At 39.2% G+C, this 22,546-nt stretch overlaps 1 protein-coding gene across 5 annotated transcripts in view; it reads left to right on the top strand.

Annotated features, from left to right (window-relative positions):
• Window positions 1-22,546, top strand: part of CNTNAP5 (contactin associated protein family member 5) — a 272,841-nt gene that overhangs the window by 156,743 nt on the left and 93,552 nt on the right. For all 5 annotated transcript variants that reach the window (XM_069020986.1, XM_069020988.1, XM_069020987.1 and 2 more), the window contains one exon: window positions 11,028-11,134. In XM_069020986.1, the coding sequence (XP_068877087.1) occupies window positions 11,028-11,134 (107 nt within the window). The remainder of the gene's footprint in view (window positions 1-11,027; window positions 11,135-22,546) is intronic.

The following is a 22,546-nucleotide window of genomic DNA, read 5'->3' as shown; positions in this document are numbered from 1 at the left end:
AAACAGCAGTTCCTACTCATATGTCACTTCCCTGATTTGCTCTTTTTGCTTCTAAAAAGTGCATGATTCATTTTTACAACTGCAGAAAAAAACGATGTGATTGCAGAATTTATTGCTCTGAGGTTTTTTGGGATATCTTCTTTGCAAATTTCATGATGTCTAGAATGGTGGTTAAACTCCATTATGGTTAATAATGTTTTTTCTTTGATGAAAAGTAACTTGATTTGCTTCTACTTGTCTCTGTTTTCTTGAGGTCCTGTGACTTCTGGGAGTTGAGGTGTCTGTGTCTCTTTCAGATGTGGTGTAAATGAGGGTGAGAAGTTTGGAGAAGGCAGGGACTGAGGCACTGGATAACTGTAGAAACATCTTCCCTTAGTAAATCAAGATAACAGCTCTGTGTGGATCCCTTCACAACCCTCTATTTTAGTTGCTAGAAGATGAAATGCAAATCTGGTTGGATGTATTCACTGACCTCCTTCTTGGCCTGACCAGGCTTTTCCAGGAAGTGTGTCATCTCTGGGCCAGTCAGAAGAGGTGCTGTGTGCAGCTCTGACTGCACAGTCTGTAAGTCTGTCATTCAGCCCTCATGGCTGTTTCTAAAACTGACACTCTGTGGTTTGGTGTGCCACAGACTCCTCTCTACAAGGAGAGATTAAATAGTCTTGGACTCTTCAGCCTGGAGAAGAGAGAGCTGGGCAGAGTTGTGCAATGAGGAGCAGCGTGAAGGAGGTGAATAATAAACAAGAATGTGCAGTTTCTCACAAGTTCAAATCTTACACAACATCAAATTGGATGCTGTTAGATGCTGTAGAGGTCAAATGCAAAGGAAAAAGCCAGTAAGGCATACATGAATTCATAAGCCGCAGATGGCTGGAAGCTGGCAAAGTGTTCAGTGGGATGCTCTTGAACTTACTTCATCAGCATTTTTGCTGTGGCACTGTCAGAGTAAGGAAATTGAAAGAGAGGCGCTGTCGATCTGAAGCAAGTCTGGATGGAGGTGATAAACTTAGGACTAGGAAGTCCAAGTCCCTCACTGTTTCTAAAACATTGTTTTCATGTATGCAGCTCTCTGTACCTCTGTTGTTCAAAAACAAAATATATTGCGTCATAGCTGTGCAAATCTCCAAATACATTTGAATCTTAAGTGTGAATTTTGCTAAGTACTAATATGTTTCTCTTCCCTTGTGTCAGTGGAATAGTGGGTGTGTGGGTTTGTCTGTGTGTGGGCAAACAATGGAAGGCATAGCCTGGGGAAATTCAGTCAGCCTCTCATTTAAAAATAAATGAAATGGGTAGGAAAACAAATATGCAGATGCTGAGAATTTGGCCACAGAGTTGAGAAGCTCTGGGATTTCCCATTCAGCAATGGGCACGAATGCCAGATTTTGTGACTAGAAATACTAGCTCCAGTCCTGAAGCTGAGTTGGTTGTTTTCTGTGGTTGGCATCCTGTTCAGAGAATAGATGCAGGAATGTGGGCTCAAGAGATATTGCAGCTCAAGAGTTACCATGGTTATTAGGAAAATGTGCCAGAAAGTCATTAAACCTCAGTCCAGAAACACAGTGGATTTCCAGCCCTTCATCATACGGCACAGATGCTCCCTTTGGGCTGAGCAAGGCTGGCTGCTCTTGCCACAGATGGACCCCTTGGAATACAGCAGCAAGGGCTGCACTGTTGCCTGGAGCCTGAAGGCATGGCTTGCTTAATCTCGTGCACTTCTTGCTTGCCGTGGGACAAACTGCTTTGCAGTGTTAGAGAAGAAAATTCCATTTGCAGGAGTTCTTGCACTCTGTGTACACAAACAGGTAGGATCTGGTGTACTTTCTGCTACCAGCTCCTTCGAAGTCTATAAAGAAAAGTGCTTAGGAGGCATAGTTGTTGGGGTAACTTGCACCAAAGAGCTGTCCTGAATAGAAAACTGGTCTCTTTTTCCTTTGAATTGGCACCTCATATGGAAATAGTCTCCTTTGCCCCTCAAGGTAGTTCTGGACAAATGTTTGCATTCACCAGGCTTTTGAGGCAAATTCTCTTGGAACACACCTGTAATGATGACACTGGTTCTATTCATGTTTTTAACTCCTCAGCCCCCTTCACAAAGGATGGGGTATTTTTGTTGCCCAGTAACAGAGAAAACTCTGTTAAAGAGTCTGAAATGTCATGATTCTGTCGTTCCTGCCAGAACTCAAATACCTTGAAGTGATAGACTTTTTGGTGGCAGTTTTTCCCTGGACAGAGGTGGGGCTGAGGCAGATGCAGAAGCACGGTGTTGTACACCCACTGTTCTATTGTCATAAGTTCTATGCATGATTTGCACTTGAGTATGTTAGACTGGGTTGTCTTCGCATTAGGCGGGCCTTTTATGTGTTGAGCCTGTCCTTATCCATAAAGAAACTATGAGGGTGGCCAGAGCCTGCTTTTCTTCATGCTCAGGTTCACAAGTTTGCATAGATAATGCATGTGTTGCTCTCCCTGTCTACAGCTGCTGAGGTACTTTAATCAGATTGCTGCAGCTCATGTTGATTTTGCGCTGATGAAGCTCTGACTGGGTTGTCCTATTTTTACTTGGCTGGCACCTTGCCCTCGCTGTAGCAAATACTGACAGTACTTGTCAAGGACAACACCAGGGACTTCACTTCCCTTAAGTGACCTGGGGGAGAGGGGGAGGAAAAAAAATATCCACGTTGAATCCACCTTGGCAGATGGACGGATGGCGCATCTTGCAGGGCATCCTGGGAATTCCAGCGATCTGCCATGAGGAACACAAACCTGCTCAGGGCATACTGAAGCTTCATGTCTTCCTCCAGTTTATATAAGGAAAATGTGAAAAATGTGTTTTCTTATGAATCCTGGCAGTGTCCCATCTCTGTAGCATCAGTGGGCAGACAACAGCACATGCTGATGTTACCGTCCTTATTAAACCAAGATTCATCTGCATATTCCAATTCTCCCAGCAAATCCAAATGGAGAGAGCAGCATGTGGTATCCATAAGAATCACTGCAATGAGATTGGCGTTAACAGTTGTACTTTATTAGGGAGAAATATATGGAGCTGATTCATAAGTTGGCTTCCCTGAACTGCTTCAGTTGTGGAGCACAAATAGTGTCCTTAGTTCCTATTCTTTTATCCCTACCCGTGTTTTGTCTGTGAAAATTCTTCATAGTATTTTCTAAATAAATTAGCTTAAAGTGTTCTTTTTCCTTGCTAAATAGAGCTGACCTTTTAAAACCTGCTTTATGCCTATTTCCTTTGTGGATTCTATTATATTTTATTATCAATTTTTACTTGTAAGAAAGAATATTTTTTTTTTTACTTTTTCTTCCTTTACTTTTAGTGCTGAACTTAACATTGCTTCATGTGTTGTACTGTCAAAATGGGCCTTTGGGAAATTAATTACTATTGCAGGTGAAGGGTGTTAGGATAAATCCGATAAAAGCACAGTGGTTTTTTATGTTTCTTAACTCTCCTCTTAGATTTAATGTATGCCCTGCAGCAGAAGCCAAACTTCATATGATCCTTTCACCCCTCAGCTTGGCCATGCAAGTGAGAAAATACCCTGGCTAATTATGTCCAGTGAATTTTAATTTTTTTTTTAGAGTTTCAGGCTGGGATTAAAAAATCAAACACTTAGTATTGTATTTATCCCTACAGAAATGTCTGCAGTGCATTGCAGAAAGAATAATTTAAAAAATCCCAACCCTAATTTGGCATCCATCCTTTTCATTCTCTATATAGTTTTTCTATCTTCATTATTTAGTGCCTTCTCTGCAGAAATGACAATTATTTTATACTGCATATTACTTTCTCTTTGCAGGAAATCCTCTTATGTGTTCCCTTCTTGGTTCTGTAGCAATGAGTGGGATGTTTTTACATCACATCCCTTGAATTTGGATGGTGATCAAAGCTGGAATGAACTGAACACATGAGGGGATGTCATGTGATGTCATGTGTCCTTTTTCAGAATATTTCTGATTCTGGGTAAATCCCAAGTTTGGTTTGAGAATTGCCCAACTGTGTCTCTATCCTCAGCCAAAACAAAGTATTTGGACTGTACACCTTCAGATGCTGGAATACCCAGATCTAGATTTTTTCCTTTAAATGCTGCAGGAGAGACTGTCCTGTCTAGTTATAGGGATCTGATGGTCCAGATTAGTAGTTCTTCTGATATTTTGTATCACCTTAAAAAGATCACTTAAGTCCTGTGAGTGAAAATTTTCCCCCTTATCTTTTGTCTCTTTTGCCTGTTTTAGGATTCAGTGGACAGATAGCTCAGGGCATACTGAAGCTTCATGTCTTCCTCCAGTTTATGTAAGGAAAATGTGAAAAAGTTTTCAAAAAGTTTCCCTTTCTCATGCTTGGCACTTTGTAAAACACTTCGGTTCATGCTTTTTCAGCAAAAATTAGGATATTGTTAGAAATGTGTCTTCCTTTTTCATCATATTGCCCTTAGAGAAATTCTGGTTTTTTTCTACTTCCTCTATACTAATCCCAAAGCAAAACACTGGAGATAATGATTTGGAAGTAGAATGGGGAAAGTATCTTGAATCCAAGCTATGTTACGTGGTGGGGAAGGAGAAAGGGAAAAATGTATCTTAATGACTTAATCCCTTGTAAATGTCAATATACTGTGAAAAAAATAGTATTAGAAATAGAGGACTACCTGATATTCTGTGAGAGTTGAACAATCTCTTGAGTCCTTCCCTAAAGTATGCACCTACATCACAAATTAGACATGCTAACTAATGGAATTGAATTACTGGAATTACACCCATGCAGGTAGCATTTTGAAGTGTGATCTTGGAAATCCTCTCAATACCACCCAGGTTTTAAGATGGAAGGACAGGGTGCAGAAAAACTGAGCAAGATTTAATAAATTCAAACCTACAGGCATCAAAAGCCTGGGTGTTGGAATTAAAATCCCTGAAATTCTGAAGAGCATCCCCTCATGTCCTCATATCTATTCTAATGTTTAAAGCAGCTGTGTAAAGCAGGTAATGGCAGAGCTTCTCTCTAATAGCTTAAGGGCTGATTGACAATGAAGTGTAATAAAACCATGTAGCACAGTTTCCTGCTCTTGGACTGGGATATGATCTTCACACTGTCAGATGCTCTTGCTCAGTGATAGAAAACAGAAAAATAATTGGACAAAGCAAATTCCCAGAAAAAAATAGGCAGTCACAGTGGAAAATGCTATCTCTGAGGAGGGGGCAGTGTTCTAGGCTTTGTGTTTCTTTAAGGAGAATGAAAAGGAATGCTCAGATTATTTGGATAATGCATAAATTGGTTTGCTTGCCCTGCCTTAATTTTTCCATCTTTGTTTCATGCATGCAAGACCAGCTGCAGAAAATGACAATTCAGGCCCACAAAGTGTTCACTAGTCTGTGTAAGTGCTGTGTTTCAGAGCAAAATAAAGACAGATGCTTCAGATTCATCAGTATCATTCAGTAAATCCTGTAGGGGGTAGGTAAAAAATCAGTTTGAGCAGGGTGAATGCCTTCCTGTAACTGCAGTGACTTATACATGTGGAAAGGTGCTGAAATTGGAGAAAGTCAGCTTTGTCCCTGTGAGTGTAGGGCCTTCCCACTAGGGTGGGAGAGGGGATTTGTCCTGAATGAGACCCATGTGGAGAAAGAAGGCAGTTTGAAGGTAGGTAAGGGGCTAATTTATTGGCTTTTGAAATCCAGCTTGAGTGTGGAATTGAGTTTGGGGGGAACCTGAATAGAGCTCACTCCCATTGCTGTTCCTTTAGAGTAAAAATCCATGGGATGTGCAATGCCATGGTAAATTAAAGGCCAAATATGGGGATGCAAGCAGAATATAATATCATATCTTCCTTTGTTTGTTTGATTTTTGCAGATGGCTTTTCTGCTTTTGCTTTGTAAAATGATGAATTCTAAATGGAACAGCTGTCTGTACAGGATGGTTTATTTGTTTCCCTTTTTTCTTTTTCAAATTTATTTATATAAAATCCTTTCTGCTGATGCTAAGCCAAACTGTCAGCACATTTACCTATATTAAAAATTTAGGTGTTCTAACAACAAAGCAATCAAACCTTAAAAAAATGCCTTTTATCTAAGGCACAGATAACAGGCTTTTCCTTCACTGCTGCCAGTCCCAGCACAACCTTCTCTACAGTTCTGTCCTACTCACATGCCTGAGGACTGTTGGCATCAGCGTTCAGATCTTTTAAATGTTGGCCTCAGTGGTATGCAAGAGCAGGGTCTGAGAACCAAGGAGACCAACAGTGGAAATAGTAATATATTTTAAAAGTTTTTTCATCAAGTTTTACAAATCTTGCAAAGAAGAAAAACTGACCTCTGTGAAGAATTATTGAGATGAGAGAAATACCTTTCTTTTTTTTTTTTTTTTTTCACATCAATTCAGTAGGAAAGACTAGATGATTTCCAGAATGGAAAAAAAAGAATTATCTGTTCACATTATTCTTGTTCTGTTTGTAGAACTCCATGAGTTCTCATAACGTAATAAATTTAGGAAAGGAAACATAGATGACTTAAAAAATAAAAAGCACTACAAGACTTTATGATACGTTGTTGGTCAGTTTTCTAAAGTTGCAAGAGGAGAGAGAATTTGGAAGGTGTGGTGATGGGGAAAACCAGAGGTCTGAGCAGCGTTAATTCTTTTGCAGCCTGTCATAATACTGCTTTTACACACTTTTTCTCTCTTCCTCTGGTTCTGGTAGCTCTTTTTTCTTCCTTTAGTTAAGGACACCTAACCCACTATTTTACCACAAAAGGACATCCAGGGGAAAAAATAAGAGTGGGATGTGCTTTTGCAATATTTTTTCTGATGCTCTCAGATCTTCATTAGTTTTCCCCTTGGTAAACCTCTGAAGTTGTTATACATTGTCTGTCTGGTAACATTGCTAAATTTCTCTTTGAAATGATTGTCTGGTCTCCCCTTGAAGCCATTTCTTGTATCAAAAATAACCTTTGGCAAGGAATTTCCCAGATTTACGGCTCAGCACAGCAGGGCTGAAATCCATGCTGTTGCAATTGGCCTCAATCTATTGAGTTTAGTGGAAAGACATCATTTTACTAAAGCAAAATACAGTCTGTTACAGCAACACCATCAGTTTCATCAGACATGCATGCACACTATATGAAGTCATCTCTTTTAATGTTATATTTTCTTAATTTTAAATGAGCTACCTGCTGGCTGTAAATAGGAAAACATGCTGAAATAAAGTGAAATTGATACATTATTTAGGAAAATGCTTTATAGATAGAAAATCTTCAGGTATTTTTTTTTTGTTACAGCATTATTGAGTTTTAGGGACTTAGTGCTTGTCTAAAAATTATGTGTATTTGCAGTCTTGATATTGAGGGTGTGTGCTCCTTTTTTCTTTCTGTAATGGTTCCCTTTCTTTCCTCTGTACTTAGGAAGAGTAGAGAGTAGTGCTGGATGTATTGTGCTGACGATAACAAAATCTCTGAGGTGCTTATTGAAAGTACACTGGGTTTATTTCCAGTCAAGTGTAACATCACATGTGTAGAACTCCTTCAGCCTTCCCACTCAAGTAATTTTGCCATTGTTATTTCTTCATCATTCCCATCAAAGGGCCAGATTTCCCCCCTAATGTCTGTGCAGTTTCTCCTTTGATTTCAGAGGAAGCACACGTAGAGTTTTGGAGGTGAATGTTTCATCCAAGGACAGTGAAGGCTTTTGTGCAGGCTCTGCACATTGTTCACGTAGATGGCTAAGGTGTGCATTTTCCAGCTTGGCTGAATGAGGGAAAAAATTATTTGCTTCACTTATCTTTATTTTTATTTAATAATAATTTTTCGCTGTGATATATATTATCTGAATAAACGGGGAAGATCAGAGTCCCTGGTCTGTCACAAACTTTCTTAGACAAATCCATAAATTTTCAAGTGTCTCATTTATGTTACTTTCAAAAATTGAGTTGAGCTGTTTGTTCATTTCAATTGCAAATAGGTCAGGGGCTGTGTGATGCAAGTTTTTGTCTATGAAACTTTCTCTGATACCACTGCATTTTTTGCTAGAAGTATTTGTTTCTACTGGAATGCAAATATTAATTTGTATTTTAAATTGCATGTATTTAAGTCCTTCAACATGAGGATCTAGGACAGTTCACAAATGGAACAATCTGTGACTTATCCATGCCTTGATTAATTTTAATCATAGCTATTTCTTAATTTTGAGTTCTCTCACAATTAGGATAAATTTTGCTTCTAATGAAGACACAACTGCTCAGATAGAATGGGATTATGGTAATTGTTAGGGTTGCAAAGAAATTTGTTTCCTAAGCTTTTAGAAGGGTTAGTTATCTGACCAAAAACAAGATCAATGCAGTTGGTGCTAATTAAAGCAAATAGACTAAGGAATAAAAAAGATTTAATTCTGAATTTATGAATATCATTAAAAGCTTACATGGTTAATTTGACTTGCATTTTGTGCATTGTTGGGAGGAGGAAAAGTGTTTGTAAGACAAGTAGAAATGGGAAGTGACCTTCAAACTTTGTAAAGTCTTTAAAAGGAAACTGTTTCAAGGGAATAAATGTGGCTAAGCCTCTAATACAGGCCTTTGGCAAACCACAAATGACTAGTAATTAGCTCTACTGCATTGGTTTAATTAATAAAAGGTAGCTTAAAATAGGCAAAAAGCATATTTGTCCATTACACTGATGATGTAAATTCAGATAATAACACAGAACTATTCTTTTTTTCTCTCCAAAGAGCTCTATTAACATCATATATTTCTTCTCACCAGCATCCTTCTGATGTGAATAGAAGTACTGCTGTACAGGTGACATAAAGGAATGTTTATCACTAGATAGCAAGTGGAATTAAAGGCAGTGTGTTGAGGGCAAGGGCAGGCATAATCAAAGTACAAATATGAATAAATGTGCTCCCACAAGCGAAATTCACCTGTCTCACCACAGAGCCCTTGTACCCCTGTGCTTTGCTTCTGGGATGAAGCTGCTGGGGAGCTGCTGGTTCAGGGTCCTGCAGGGCACAGCAGGGTGCAGGACCCAGTCCTGTTTGCATCATGCCATAAGGCTGCTCCTGCTCTCTTCAGCATCGACCCAAAGCTTTAAATCTCACTGCAGTATTGGCAGGAGTAGGTGTGATGGCAGAGGGGCTGGCTGTGCTCTCGCTGCACCAGCAGGCTGTTGGACTGAGAGATGATTGCCCAGCACACCACTAACAACCAAAATCTCACCCTTCTCAGAATTCCTGCCTTGTAAAGATGGGGCAAACCCAGAGGTTTTGGCCTTCCCCTTTGTTTCCTTCTTGGTTTAGAAACCAGGTGTTCTCCCAGAGCCCTGGAAATAGCTCCCTGGCAAGCTAGAAAACCAGGAGTGTAATTCTCGTACTGTCCTCATTTTGTACTTGAGCTCAATGATTAATAAAAGCCATGACAATGATTTTTATAAGACCAATATATCTCATAATTGTTTTAATATTGTTACAGATAGTTATAAATAACATACTTTCTTCTTGAATTCCTTATTTCTCTAGTATTTGAATAATGAATAATTACTGCAGTAATTGATTAAGGATTAATAAAAATAATTAATCTTTCATGTTAATATTTTATATGCTCTTTATAATTTTATGTATAATGGTATAAATAGTGATCAAGTGAACCTGTGTTCAGGAATGAATCTCAGAGTCCCTGATAGAGATTAATAGATGTAAGTTTGTATGAACGAGCATGGAGCATATTGAGAACAAGAGGTTGTTCTGATAAGCCTCTGGGCACAAACAGGTTTCTTTGGGTTGTCAAACCAGCAGCTCTAAACAGCCTTGGACTGAAGCAAATTGATGAAAACTTGGCTGATGAGGCTCAGAAGGCTGGTGAAGATGACTGTTAGTGACATACAGGTTTTCTGTTTTCATGCATGAAATAGGTTTTAATTTTAAGTTATCTGGAAGAAACAGATTGAAAGCCACTGCTAAGGGCAATATACATACTTAAATGCAAAAAAAAAAATCCTAAGGATGAGATGAATTGCAATAAAACCATGTCTTCAGCTAGAAAAATCAAGGTAGCATCAGTGATATCACACTAACACCCTGGAAAGGTCTGGCATCAAAAGAGTTTTGAAGCTCAAATTACAGCAAAGCAAATCCTAATGGAGTTCTGTAGTGTAAAGGATAAATTGATTGCCTGTTTCCTCTCCACCCACCCATCACAATTGAATCAGCAGTATAAACAAGTTACTTATTTTTCAAAAGTCAGACATACTGTGTAAAAGAGATTAATATACAGTAAGAGGGAAAAATAAAATGAAAAAAAGGCAAATAAGGGAACAATCTGTTTCCATTTAAGCTGGTGTAACTCCATGGCACTGCCTGCATTTATGCCAGGGGAGTTCAGATCAGCATTCACTTCTTGTCCTGGAGATTGAATTTATCTCCCACAGCTTTTATTTTTGTTCATTTCCTGAGCTGCATGCTGTTGCGCCTCTTTCTTCTTTTAATAATTTGTTTCACAATAGTACTTCAGAGGCACACCAACTAAAATGAGGAAAAGAGAGTACAAAACTCATAATTGAAGCATATTTTTCCTCTCACTTCAGAGATTTGCATGCTGTTAGCATTACTACAAATGTAACTCAGCCTAATTTTGATAACAGTGGTGCCTGTTTAATCAGAGAACAGGGGATTCCCCTTTGAAACGAGATTTCAATAGCATTTTCACCTGCTACTTTTCTTGCTCTGTACTCAGAAAGTTCATGACACATTAATTGCTAACAAGTGGAATGTTTTTCTTTAGAGTGATCTTTACCTATGTTCTGGATAGCTTAAATATTGTTTTCTTCAGTGCTTGTATTGTATGCAAATCATAGAGAAAGAAATGATTATTTCATTACACAGTGATTCAGCCCTAGGAAACTCTTGCCTGAATGAGGAGTTGAGACAGTTCTGTTTTGTTTGCTTTTTTGGTTTTTTGTTGTTGTTTTTTTTTTTTTTCCCAGCACATTATTTTTGCAGAAATATTTATAATTAATTACATTTTTTTAAAACTGTCTCAAATTAGATGTTTACCCAACTACTGTGAACATGGAGGAAAATGCTCCCAGTCCTGGACCACCTTTTACTGCGACTGTAATGATACAGGCTACATGGGAGCCACCTGTCACAACTGTAAGTAAACCCACGTACAATTTTCATTTGTATTACATCCACATCGTAGTCACAGTGGTCATTAGACACTTAGTAAAATTTAGCTGGGCTGAGCTGGCTGATTTTAATCTGTGTTTGGTGCTTTAAGTCAATTTTACCACCCTGGGCTTTGTTTTTAGATCATATGAAAGTCCATGTTGCAAAACCCCAGTTTTCAACAGTTTATGACTTTGAAATTTTGCTAAACTATTATTTGGGCTGCTGCTATTAACAAGAATACAGTATTTGAAACAGGCAGTACACAAAACATTCAGCTACTGAAATCCACAACAAAAGGAATATTAACGTGTTTTAAAGGTTAAAAAACCTTTAAAAACCCCCATCAAACAGTAGAGGCACAAAATGCTGTGAATTCTGGTAAAAAATAGAGAAGGGAAAAGCCAAAATAAAGCCTCTTCATACAGCTGGCTAAAAGGGAAAACAGAAAATGGAGGTAAACTTTCAGTTTTTACACAGGAAATATAGAGAAAAAAACAGTGAGTAAGAATAACAACTCCAGGAATACAACTATAACCACTCTGGGTGCTTGATGAGCACTTGGACGCTGCAGATAGGATGACATTGGTGAGATGGATTTTTTTTCCCCTGTTAAACTAAAAAGCAGAAGAGAAGGTACTTAGTGGTTTGAAGCTGAGAATATTGGCAACCATACTGTCATTTTGGAGACTTTAATGGTTTGCTAGTTAACAGTGAAATAATTTGTGGGGTATGCAGCTGACAGGAGAGTCTGTTGAGAGATCTGTTCATAGATTTGTCACCTGAACTCTGCGTTGTAAACAGAAAGCAAGCCAAGGGTTTTGTGCGGAAATCACGCCAAGCCAGATGAAGAGAGGGAAGAAAAAGGCTGACTTTATAGTTTTAAAAAGAGGGCTTCCTTTTTGTCCATTGCTTTTGTTGTTCCAAAAGGCATCATACCTCTTCAAAGCTCATAAGGCCATAGCAGGGTATTTACACCAGCTGATGTCTGGTGTAAATGTGATGACACCACTGAGAACTAGGTGGCCAAATCAGGTGGTGAGAAGGGAGAGGCTCCTTGGGGAAGGAAGAGAACTGTCACTATTGACCGTCAAAGGTGATTAGGGACACTCAACTCTGGGCTACATCTGTGCTGTCATATTAGCTTGGGGCTGAGGCTCACGATGTCTGTGCCAGCTCAGTGTGGCTTCTGTCCAAAGGAGACCATCTCGTTACCACAGAGAACTGGTTCATGACTATTTCCTCCATAGACACTTCCATGGAGCTAGTGAAGCCTCCTGCTTCTGTCAACTCGTGTCTGCACTTCAAAGGCACATACATAGCTGCAGTTATTTAAGGTTCACTGATGTGGAACTACTCTGAAAAGTTTCTTGGGAAGCTCTTGTGTTAAGCTGTGCAGATATTCACCTGCTCAGCTTATTTACAACTGATTTATCAACAGCTAATTTGATTCTAGCTAGATTGTGGAGCCAGCTACCCTGTGAGCCAAGCAGTGCTGATAAACAGCAACATTAGTCTGGAGAAATGCATTCATCTGCTTGAAATATGCAGTGAAACCAATTCAAAGCTGGTGGGCAAATGCAGACTGTTGATAAGAAACTTGCAGAACAAGAGACGTTATCACTTCCAGCTGATAGTGGTTGATGTGCAGGAGTACCTTTTAGCAGGTGAATGAGAGGCACAGATTTGATCACAGCATAACTCCAGAATATCCTCAATGTATAGGAAACTCTCCAATCATGTAATTCAGTGTAGTTCTATCAAAGTAAAACATCTAATTTCATATGGTTTGAAACATTATCCCAAGAGATTTTCATTTTTCTAGAACACTGAGGCTGACAGCCCTGAAATTGAACTTATACCTTTGGAGAGGCTATTTCTTTTATTAAACTGCCCTTCAGACCCAAATCCATGCAGCAGTAAGGGAAAGATTTAGCTGTCAAGTGAAACAGTGTGAACTGTTTCAGTGTTTCCTGGATTAATTTTTGTCTTAGTTACATCACCATAGGTTTTTGCCTCATTTTGGTATTGTAAGAGATGGGTGCCACTGGTTGAAAACCAAAAAAACCACCCATTCTTTGTCATAGTTTTAGGAAGAACTGCACGGCATGCATCTGTGAGCCAGTTTTAATTGGTTTATGTTTTGCCACCCCAGACTGGGAGATCTTAACCATTTTAAAAACTGAGATCTGAAGAGAAATTGCCCCTGGCTTACTGTCATCATATGTGAAATATTGAAATACATTTTATGGTTGGTACATAAGCAGTCTTATTTTTAGTTCCAAATATTCACAGACAACGCTGTATTCTGCTGTGAGGAATAGCTAACAATACATACTATCTCTTCTCCAAAGAGTTTGCAGTTCAGTTTCTGAGGGTATAAAAACATGCTGGGACGGGTGATGGAATGCCAGAAAGGCTTCATCAGCATCAGGTTTCAGTCTAACAGGTGCATAATTATTTCTAGGCTTTCTTATAACAAAATAGTCATAAGGTAGAGATTAAAAAGAGGAAGAAGTTGGGTGCTTTCAGACACAGAGCAACATGGGAGAAAGCAGTAATGTGCTTGTTTGAAAAATATAAGGCTATGGCCAGAGGAGTTTGACATTTTTGACAAGGCAAATGTCAGAATCCTGACAGGTAAAGAGGTTGGAAATGTGCCATGAAAAGCAAAGATAAATAGTTTGCATTTGATGCAACATAGGGGAATTAGACGGTGTCAGAAAAGAACAGTAAGTTGATGGAAGACACAGCTGGGACAATATTTGCAAGACTGTGTCAGATATGTGGGACAAAATTGTGTCTGGCATGTCTGAAAATGGGTAGTTGAAATTCAAGATGTGTGGATGAAGCAAAAGCATACATCTGAAGATACATGGAAAGAACTGCCTGCTCTAGACATGGCCTTCATATAATCTTACTGGAGGCAGTTACTTGCCTGCAAGCCTCAGGTGTCCTCCTGATCACGCCAAACCCTTCTGATCCTGAAAGCTCCTAAACTCTCACGGGATGTTTGGCAATCTGCCTGGTCCAGATGAGGGTCCACTACTGAAAAGGGTGTGGTCCTGTCCCATTAAAGAGCTATTTTGTGAGAGATAATTTTCACACTAAAGTATCATCTGGTCCTGCTTCCATTCTCCTCTCCTCTGAACTTAACTGTAAATGCTAGTAAAATAGTGCTAGAACCTGTATGTGTTTTCTGGGTTTCACTAACATATAAGAGTCTTAGTGTTTTCTAACAGGTAGTTTCTTTCTTGCAAAGCTTATTGCCTGATGCATAAGCACATTTCTTTGTTTAGCAACAGTTGATCCTCCTTTACCAGCTGCCATGTGGAATGTTATCGATATCTTCCAAGTCTTTTGTTGTTGTTGTTGTGGTTTGGTTTGGGTCTGGGGTATTTTTTTCCCGTTTTGGATTTACCTCTCATCGTACCTGTTCCAGTAAAATTCACATTTTCTTCCTGGCTTCTCACAGCACTGATGGGCACTTGTGTTTCTATCACTGTACTTTCTGTAGCTGTGAAACCCCAAAGCATGTGCTCTGCCTTGCTCTCACAAATGCACGTGGACGTGCAGTTTGATGGTAAATGTGGAATGAGTGCTGACCATCTCCAAGAGCCCATTTCACTGCCCACAGTTTGGGGAAACTGGGAGTCATGGAATAAACCTATAGGATATAAAGCCAACTGTAGGTGATTTACATTTGATTGTGTAGGAGTTTTGTTGTGCCTTAGTTTCTCCACCTCTGTTGGAAAGAAGATCCAATTTGCAGATACGTTAAAAGGTGTGTGATCTATATCGTCTATTGAAATGGTGTGGGCTCTTTTGAAACTTACTGCTACTTGAGCTTATCTGTAGCTGAGACAGTGCTTTGAGGATACAATCATATTTCAATCTCTAAAATGTGTGGCTTTGCTTTTTGCTTTATCTTTTAAATGTGCTTCGCATAGCTTGCATTTAGATAGGCTGGAAGATGAGCTCAGCTGAAGTGTTTCGGCAATAGATATTGTCCCAGTTTCTCCAGTGTGGTGGGTAGCCTGCTGATCTGTCAGGTATTGGAGTAGTCTGATAAATTCCAGATAGGAAAGGATCCATTATGTAATCACATGTGTGAATCATGGCAAAACAGATAACAATGTAATGTTCATTTTCTGTTTTCCTCCCTTAGATACAAACGCTGGTGGTAGTACACAGCTTGGGAAAAAGGCCTGGGTGGGATTCAGCTAATCTATCTTTTGCTGTCTGGTACTGTAATATCCAAGCTAAGATAGTGGTCTGGTCTCTCTTTATTTGTAAAAGGGAGTGTGAGCTGCTTTCAGAGCTGAACTAATCTCACTGGGAGATAGGGTGTCCACGGCAAGGTCATGGACCACCTCTGAAGTCTGTTGTCTGTAGGGGGAGGCTGTTCTATCTTAGACATACAGTAGGCAACTGAAGGTAGGTCAGAATTATAGGTGGGAAGAGAGATAGAGGGAAACTGAGACAGGCGAATTAAAGGTCTTAATTTTTATATACATATATATAAATTAATATATGTATTAATGGAAAATGCATAGTTTAAAAGCTGCATAGTCATCCCTGTGATACTATTAATTCTTGTAATTATCATGTGATAGTAAGAGCAGTCGACCAGTGTAAAATGGCCCTGAGATACAGAATGTTATAACTTTATTGCAAGATAATGATTAGTGATCTCCTCTTTCTGTGAGTTATGCTACTCCCTTAGAAATCCTCATCTTGCCCTTCTGTACTTCTATTATTTTTATTTATGATAGTTTTCAGGTGGTTTTTAGTCTTACATGATTTTTTTAATTCCAAAGGGTGCTGAACATTGATATAAGAGATGTTGAGAAATATAAAATAATGATTTTATTCCTCATATTCTGGGATTGTCAACATGTCCCAAAGCTTTGCAAGGTGATAATTAACAGAATGTAATTTAATTCTGGATATTTGCTTTGGTGTGTGATCTATCTCACACATACAGGCATATGTCTTATTGGCCTAGGTAATTGCTGGAGGAAAGAGTCATCCAATAATGGAAATGTCATATAGTCATTGATATGGCATAAACTTAACATAACTTCAGGCTTTGAAAATGTATTTTTTAATATTAATATGCTTACAGCATATATCATTTTTTATCTGAAAAGCTTAATATAGCTTCAGCCAGATTGTTAGCAGTACTGGAGCTGCATCTTAAAATGCCAGCTGTGGGTTGGTAATTCTCCTGTGTTCCAAGGTAGGGAGATGAGTACAGTTTGCTGGCTGGGCAAATGAAGTTTAGAGAGTTTCTGTCCAACAGATGCCTAACAGTGAATTGGTAGTGTAATTTGCATGTCCTGAGTAGCCAATTTTCCTGTCTGAGGTTCTTGGAACAGGTTTTTTCCATGTGTGTTTAAACACATTGGTTTTCTTTGTCTAAAGAAAACACATTTAATATTCATATCAAACCTTCAGTGCTGTACTTGGTGTTCCTGCATATTTTTGTTCACACCATGCTTTTGGAATATGAATTTTCATTGTTTATTTTGTGATAAGTTACTGTGTTATTAATGCTTTTCCTTCAGTGGTGTTCATTTAAAAAAAAGTTTTTCCTTTTGCCTCAGATTTCCTTATAAATAACACATTGAATATTCCTCTTTGGGACTTTGCTGCAGAGCAGAGGGTGTGGAGGACTCACTCAGTCCTTTTTGAAGCCAGCCAGGTGCGACCATCCTCTGAGGGATGTGTGGACTTTTCAGCAAGACTGAAATACCGAGCTCTGCACAGCATCCCTCACCTCTTCGATTACTCCTGTCCTTCCAACACCACTCTTAAAATGGTCTTGGTCTCCCTGGCTGCTTTCCTGCAGCAGCAGGGCTTGCAGGTGACCCTGCACCAGCTCCAGGCTGGGGTCTGGGATTGTCACAGCTGCCTTCCAGCCACAGCAGGGAAGTGACAGGGGAGGATGGCTTGACACGACCTTTCCTACCTTGGCCAGAGGGAGCCTTAGCTTGGATGGTAGGAAATTGTCTAATAACCAGGTGTAATGGGAGTACTTCCCCTGAACATCCATTTCAGTGACCCTGTGATAAAAGGCATTTTAATTCTATCTGTGGAAATAACATATTCTTTATCAGATGAGTAAGTACATATTTTAAAAAGGAAAAAATAAGCCATCTGTCATCCAGGCACGTCACAGCAGAGACTGCATTAGTCTGTCAAGAGCAGCGCTGTCACAAGCCAGGTTTCAAGAGTACAGATTTCATTTTTCTGCCATTTAACAAGACAATTGTATTTTAAGGGTGAGAATGATGATTATTCCCAGAGTTCATTGCCTGTACTAATCCCTCTGCTGCTGAAATAAGAAACTTCCCATTGCATATTGCTTTATTTGTTATTTAGAAAAATGTTTGGTTGAGTGCTCATTATTCTGAGTCTGTAAGAGCAAATCTGTCAGGTCTGAGGTACATGAGCAGAGATTGAAATAGTCATCTCTGATCTGCCTCCAAGAGCTCTGAGCATTTTGTTGAGAATGCTTAATTTGCTCTGGTCAGCATTTGTGTATATCTGTTTTCCCAAGGTCATTCTATGGCTGGTTGAAGATCCTGGCAGAATCCCCAGCTCTTACTGGCCCTTCCAGTGTAACCAGTACATAAGTTCTCACCTCTTAATACAATAATAATTATCATTATAGGGGTTGTTATTACTCTGTCTAAGGTGCAACAAATTACAAAATGATTAAAGGAGTCTGAAATTATGTTGCAGCAAGTATTCTGTCTACATTTTTTCATTACTTTACAATTTTTTAGAGATGATAAAAGCAATTCACTGCTGCCACATTTTAGCTGGGAAGTGGACAGTGTCAGCACCTCCCAATGAAATCAAGAATTAAAGTTCTTCAGGTCTCTTTAATGTATTTTATTTATTGTATCACCATAAAATGTTCTCTCCCTCTGAGAAATTGAAAATTATCAGCTACTTTTATTAGATTATGAGAATCTAATCTTGAAGCAGCAATACTACAGGATTCATTTTGGTAATCATAACTAGTACAGCTCAAATTCTGAATCCCTAGCTCATGTTTCATACAATGAAATCAATTTCCAAAGCAATTGGGAATAATACAGTGGGAACAAAGTACTGGGAATTTTAAGGTTTACTTTTATTTTTTGAGCAAAGTTATCTTGGTGCTCATTAAATTTGAAAAGGGCAGAGTCCTCTGAGGAAAAAAAACAAATTGCTTTTCATTTGGAACTTAACATTCTTGGTGGTGTCTATATTAGTAACATGCTGCAGAGAGAGGTTTACCTTGCCTGGTGTTGCCACCAGAAAAACTGAAGTCTGGGCATCCCTGTAACCTTTACACTGAGGCCAGCAGCAAGCAGGATCTTAAATGTGGGGTATGAGGTGCATCTTACTGGGTGAATTGCAGGTTCATGCACCCATTGAAGAGAGGGGCTTTAAATATGTTGCTCCTTGAGGGTTATTTGCAGAAGTTCAAGTCTTTGTACAAAGAATGGTCTTTCTGTTTTTAGCCAAAGTAGAACTGGAGGTGAAAAAACAAAAAAGTAGCCTGAAAGAGAGGAGAGGTTTTATAAGTTAGGAACATCAGGGGGAAGGAAACAGAGCTAAGGACTTAGGAACTGAGAGCATCTAAAGGCTCATGTGCTGAGCAGCTCCCCAGTGGAGCAGGAAGCCTGTGCTTAGCAAGGGCTGACATGGAGACTGCAGGTGAGCTGCGTAGGGCAGAAGTAACATTGGAAGGCAGATGGCAATATAGTAATGGGTAGTCTGTGAAAAACTGGACAGAAAAGGTCTTCTATTGGAAAAAAATGGAAGTTTGACCTTGGAAATGTTTGTGCTTAGCCAGGTACTGTTACAGATATCAGCTACGGCAGGGATAAAATCTCGTCTGGTTTAAGGACTGTAATTAAAACAGTTGGATTTACAAGTTCAGGATATTTCGGAAAACTGAACAGTGATGCAATTGCTCATATTTAGAACCTTTTGGGCTTGTGAAGCATGTTGAATAAATGCTGAATTTTCAAATGCCGACCCAAGCCAAGAGTGATCCCAGCCCTGTCAGACCTGACTGTGGAGTAACAGAGAGTGCCTGCATGTGCTCTGGCTGACCAGCCATAAGGGTCTTGATGCTAGAATTAGGAAATGAAATTCTGTAGGGTTTTTATACACAAAAGGTAAAAAAAAAAGTTTTATTATAATGATCCTAAAATCTGATAATCCTTTTCTGACACTGAAGTCTGAATATTGGATCTATACCTTGAACCTTGACCAATCAAAGTGAATATTTATAGTTTTGCTAGGGTATTTCTGTAGGGGGTGTTGTATATGGCTTGAAGAAAACATGGGATGGATACATTTCACAACCATAGTTTTGATTTTTGAGCTTATGAATGTTTATATCCCAGAAAATAAAAGAAAACATGTAGAATTGGGTGATGTTGATCTGACTGGGGATAAAGTGTTTATTTTGTGAATGTTAATCAAAATTTGACAAATGATTTCCTAAGCACCTGGGAAGATGAAAAGTGAGAACTAAAGAAAAAGATGGGCATAAAGATCAGTGAGTAAAGCAGTGCTATAAACGAATGTTCTGATGTGATGAGCTGTTGATCTGAAAAGGTAGTTCAGCTTGTGATACTTGAGACTGAAAGAGATACCTGAGGGGGAAATTTGGTATATGTGTTTCACAAAAGATTAAAGAGGCTGGGAGATAGTTATCTTGAACTCTGTCAGTACAGTGCATGCCTGTACACTGTCAGCACAGCCCATCCGAGCAGGGAGGCAAGGACAACACTTCCTTAGAGAAACAGCTCTTTCTCTGAAGAATGGGGCTCTCAGGCTGCATCACTTTCAGCAGCCAGCTCTGGGAGGATTTTAAATTTCTCTGTGAAACACAGCAGTAGCCTTTAAAAAAAATTCCTTACAGAGCAAAAATGTCAGCATAGGGTCCATCCAGTGTTATAACTTACAAGTGATTCTGGAAAAAAGAAAAAAGGCAGTAAAAGGCATCCTTTGTGACCAAGTAAAACTGGTATTTCTGATGTCGTTTCCCTTACTAAATCTGGGACCTTGGAGTCAAGCTGTTTCTTGTTTTATCTTTGTGGCCTAGCCAGTTACCAGCAAGGGCCCTGTGCCACCTTTTACACTGGGTTTTTGCCTTGTGCTGTACTTCACCCTAATGCTTTTACCAGCCATGCCTGCCTGTGAGGTCCAGGCCGAGCTTGCAGGGGGTGGTGTGGGTTCATGGGGCTGCTGACACCGCTTTCTGTCGAGCACTATGAGAATGCAGCTCTGTGAATCAGCTCCACCCTGCTGCCTGTGGGAGCTGCAGTGCTACGGCTGCATGCAGCACAGCTCACTCCCAGAAGGGCCCAAGGAGACACAGCAGGGGCTCAGAGGCATAAACTGTGGTTTTCAGTGTCTCTGGCTCACTGAAACAAATGGTGCTGGAAACCTTCGTTTTATCTTCAGTGGCTGGGGTTAATCAAAATTAGCCCAAAAAAAAAAGTAGGGAGGGTTGGAGAAGGAAAGCTGATCTTGCTTCTGTGACACAAAAGACAAGTTAAGGGTTTCATTTTTGAAATTATGTTTTTAAAAATGTATTTTAAATGAGAAAGCAAGCTTTGCATGAACAGCCTATCAAAAATGTTACTTCTGTTGTTTCAGTCCCATTTGGGTGATTTGGGTGAGCATTTTACAATAGGAAAACAAATTTGAAGGAATAAAAGTATAAACACTATTGAAAAACTTCACAGAAAGGAATGAAATCACTGATTTTGGTTTTTGTTTTTTTTTTTTTTTTACTTAAAAGTCTTAAAAATTTATTAAAAATATTTGGAAATTGGTAGTGGGTTCTACTGTGAATGAACTGATGAATACCTCTCCTTTATTAAGAAGGTGCAATTACTGCAAATGCTCTTTGCCATTAAAATGTCAACTGTCAACAGTGTCAACAGTTCCATCATTAAATGGTTGGTGACTCTTTAATGACAATTTCAATAATGGTTTCCCTAGTGTTCCCAAAATGACCACAACTCCATCTACACCAGAGAAGCCTGACACAAAACAGAACATAAATATGAAGGCAGTTTTCAAAGCTGAGGTTATGGGGTCTTAACAGTCACAGCTGACTGCTTGTCTGTTTTTTACATTCATATGATATTTCTGATTGCATAAAGAGAATAATGACCACAAAGAGATCTTGTCTTTCATGGACCCATAAAGACAGCTTCAAGTTGTTGTCACTGGCATAATAGGCCTTTTTTTCAGCAAATGGAATTGCATAACTTTATTCCAAAGCAAGCAGTCATCTCAGGCCACAAAGGAGTTGAGAGAGCTTGGAATGGCTGGTGCCCTCAAAGTGCCTGTAGGGGCATCTGTCAGTGACTGGAAAACAAACATAATTTTTTTTCTTGACGCATTATATAGAAAAAAATAGCAACAAAGAGAATTAAAATCAATGGCCCATCCACTTCCAGTCTAGAAGTACACAGTACCAAATGCTTAAGATACAGGCATGTGAAACTTTGTGTACAGGTGTGAAATAACTGCCCACCAAAACCACTGTTCTTTAATCATGATGGAATATGTTTTATGTGCTAGAGCTCAAGGTTTAGAGCCTTTTCCTATTTCTTCTGCTACTGCCCAGTATGTAGTGCTGAATTTCTCATATAACTGAAAGGCAAACACACCAGGATGGATTTCCTTCTGGCAGACATAACTGTAGTTTCACAGAAGCTTGTGTATCCTTTCAGATTTATACCAGTTGACACCCTTAGCCTGATTTCTAGCTCTGTATAGCCTTTTTTTCCCTAAAATTACAGTGACAAAGGGGCCATCTAAAGGGGAGTAGATCATCTCTGTTTGAATCTTCCCACATTATTAATGGCAGAATCTTCACATCTTTCCTTACTAATTTGGAAAGTAGATCTGGAGTCCAGCCAAAATGACAGTCAAGAAAAACACTTGGAAAGAACAAGTTGTGATGAAGAATGAGTTTTGCTGTGCCAGTTCACTGACAACATATTTGTTTTATGTCTCTGCCCCTCTCACCATCCTTTGTCTTCAAAAACACTCAGCAAACAATTCAGAGGAAGCAATTGGCATATTCCCTAATGAGACAAGATAAAGTGTCCTGTAACGATGATGACAGCAAATTCACTAAGTGAACTGCAGTTTAAGAACTTTGCAAATTGATCAAACCATGATTCCTTGGTTGCTTACTTAATTGCCTGTTACCGTCTCCCTCCTGACCTCCATATGCCCACTGCTTTTGTCAGCACTTCTGCAACTCAGGGACTGTCTGTCTCAACCCCTCAGGTTGTGAGCACTGGAAGAATAGGTTCTGGTTTGGGGATTTTATTTAACTTGGATTTAATATGTGTTCTT

Source organism: Aphelocoma coerulescens, chromosome 7 (assembly GCF_041296385.1).
Source record: "Aphelocoma coerulescens isolate FSJ_1873_10779 chromosome 7, UR_Acoe_1.0, whole genome shotgun sequence".
Classification (NCBI taxonomy): Eukaryota; Metazoa; Chordata; class Aves; order Passeriformes; family Corvidae; genus Aphelocoma; species Aphelocoma coerulescens.
Note: the sequence above shows the minus strand (reverse complement) of the source record. Positions and strands in the feature narration are given on the sequence as shown.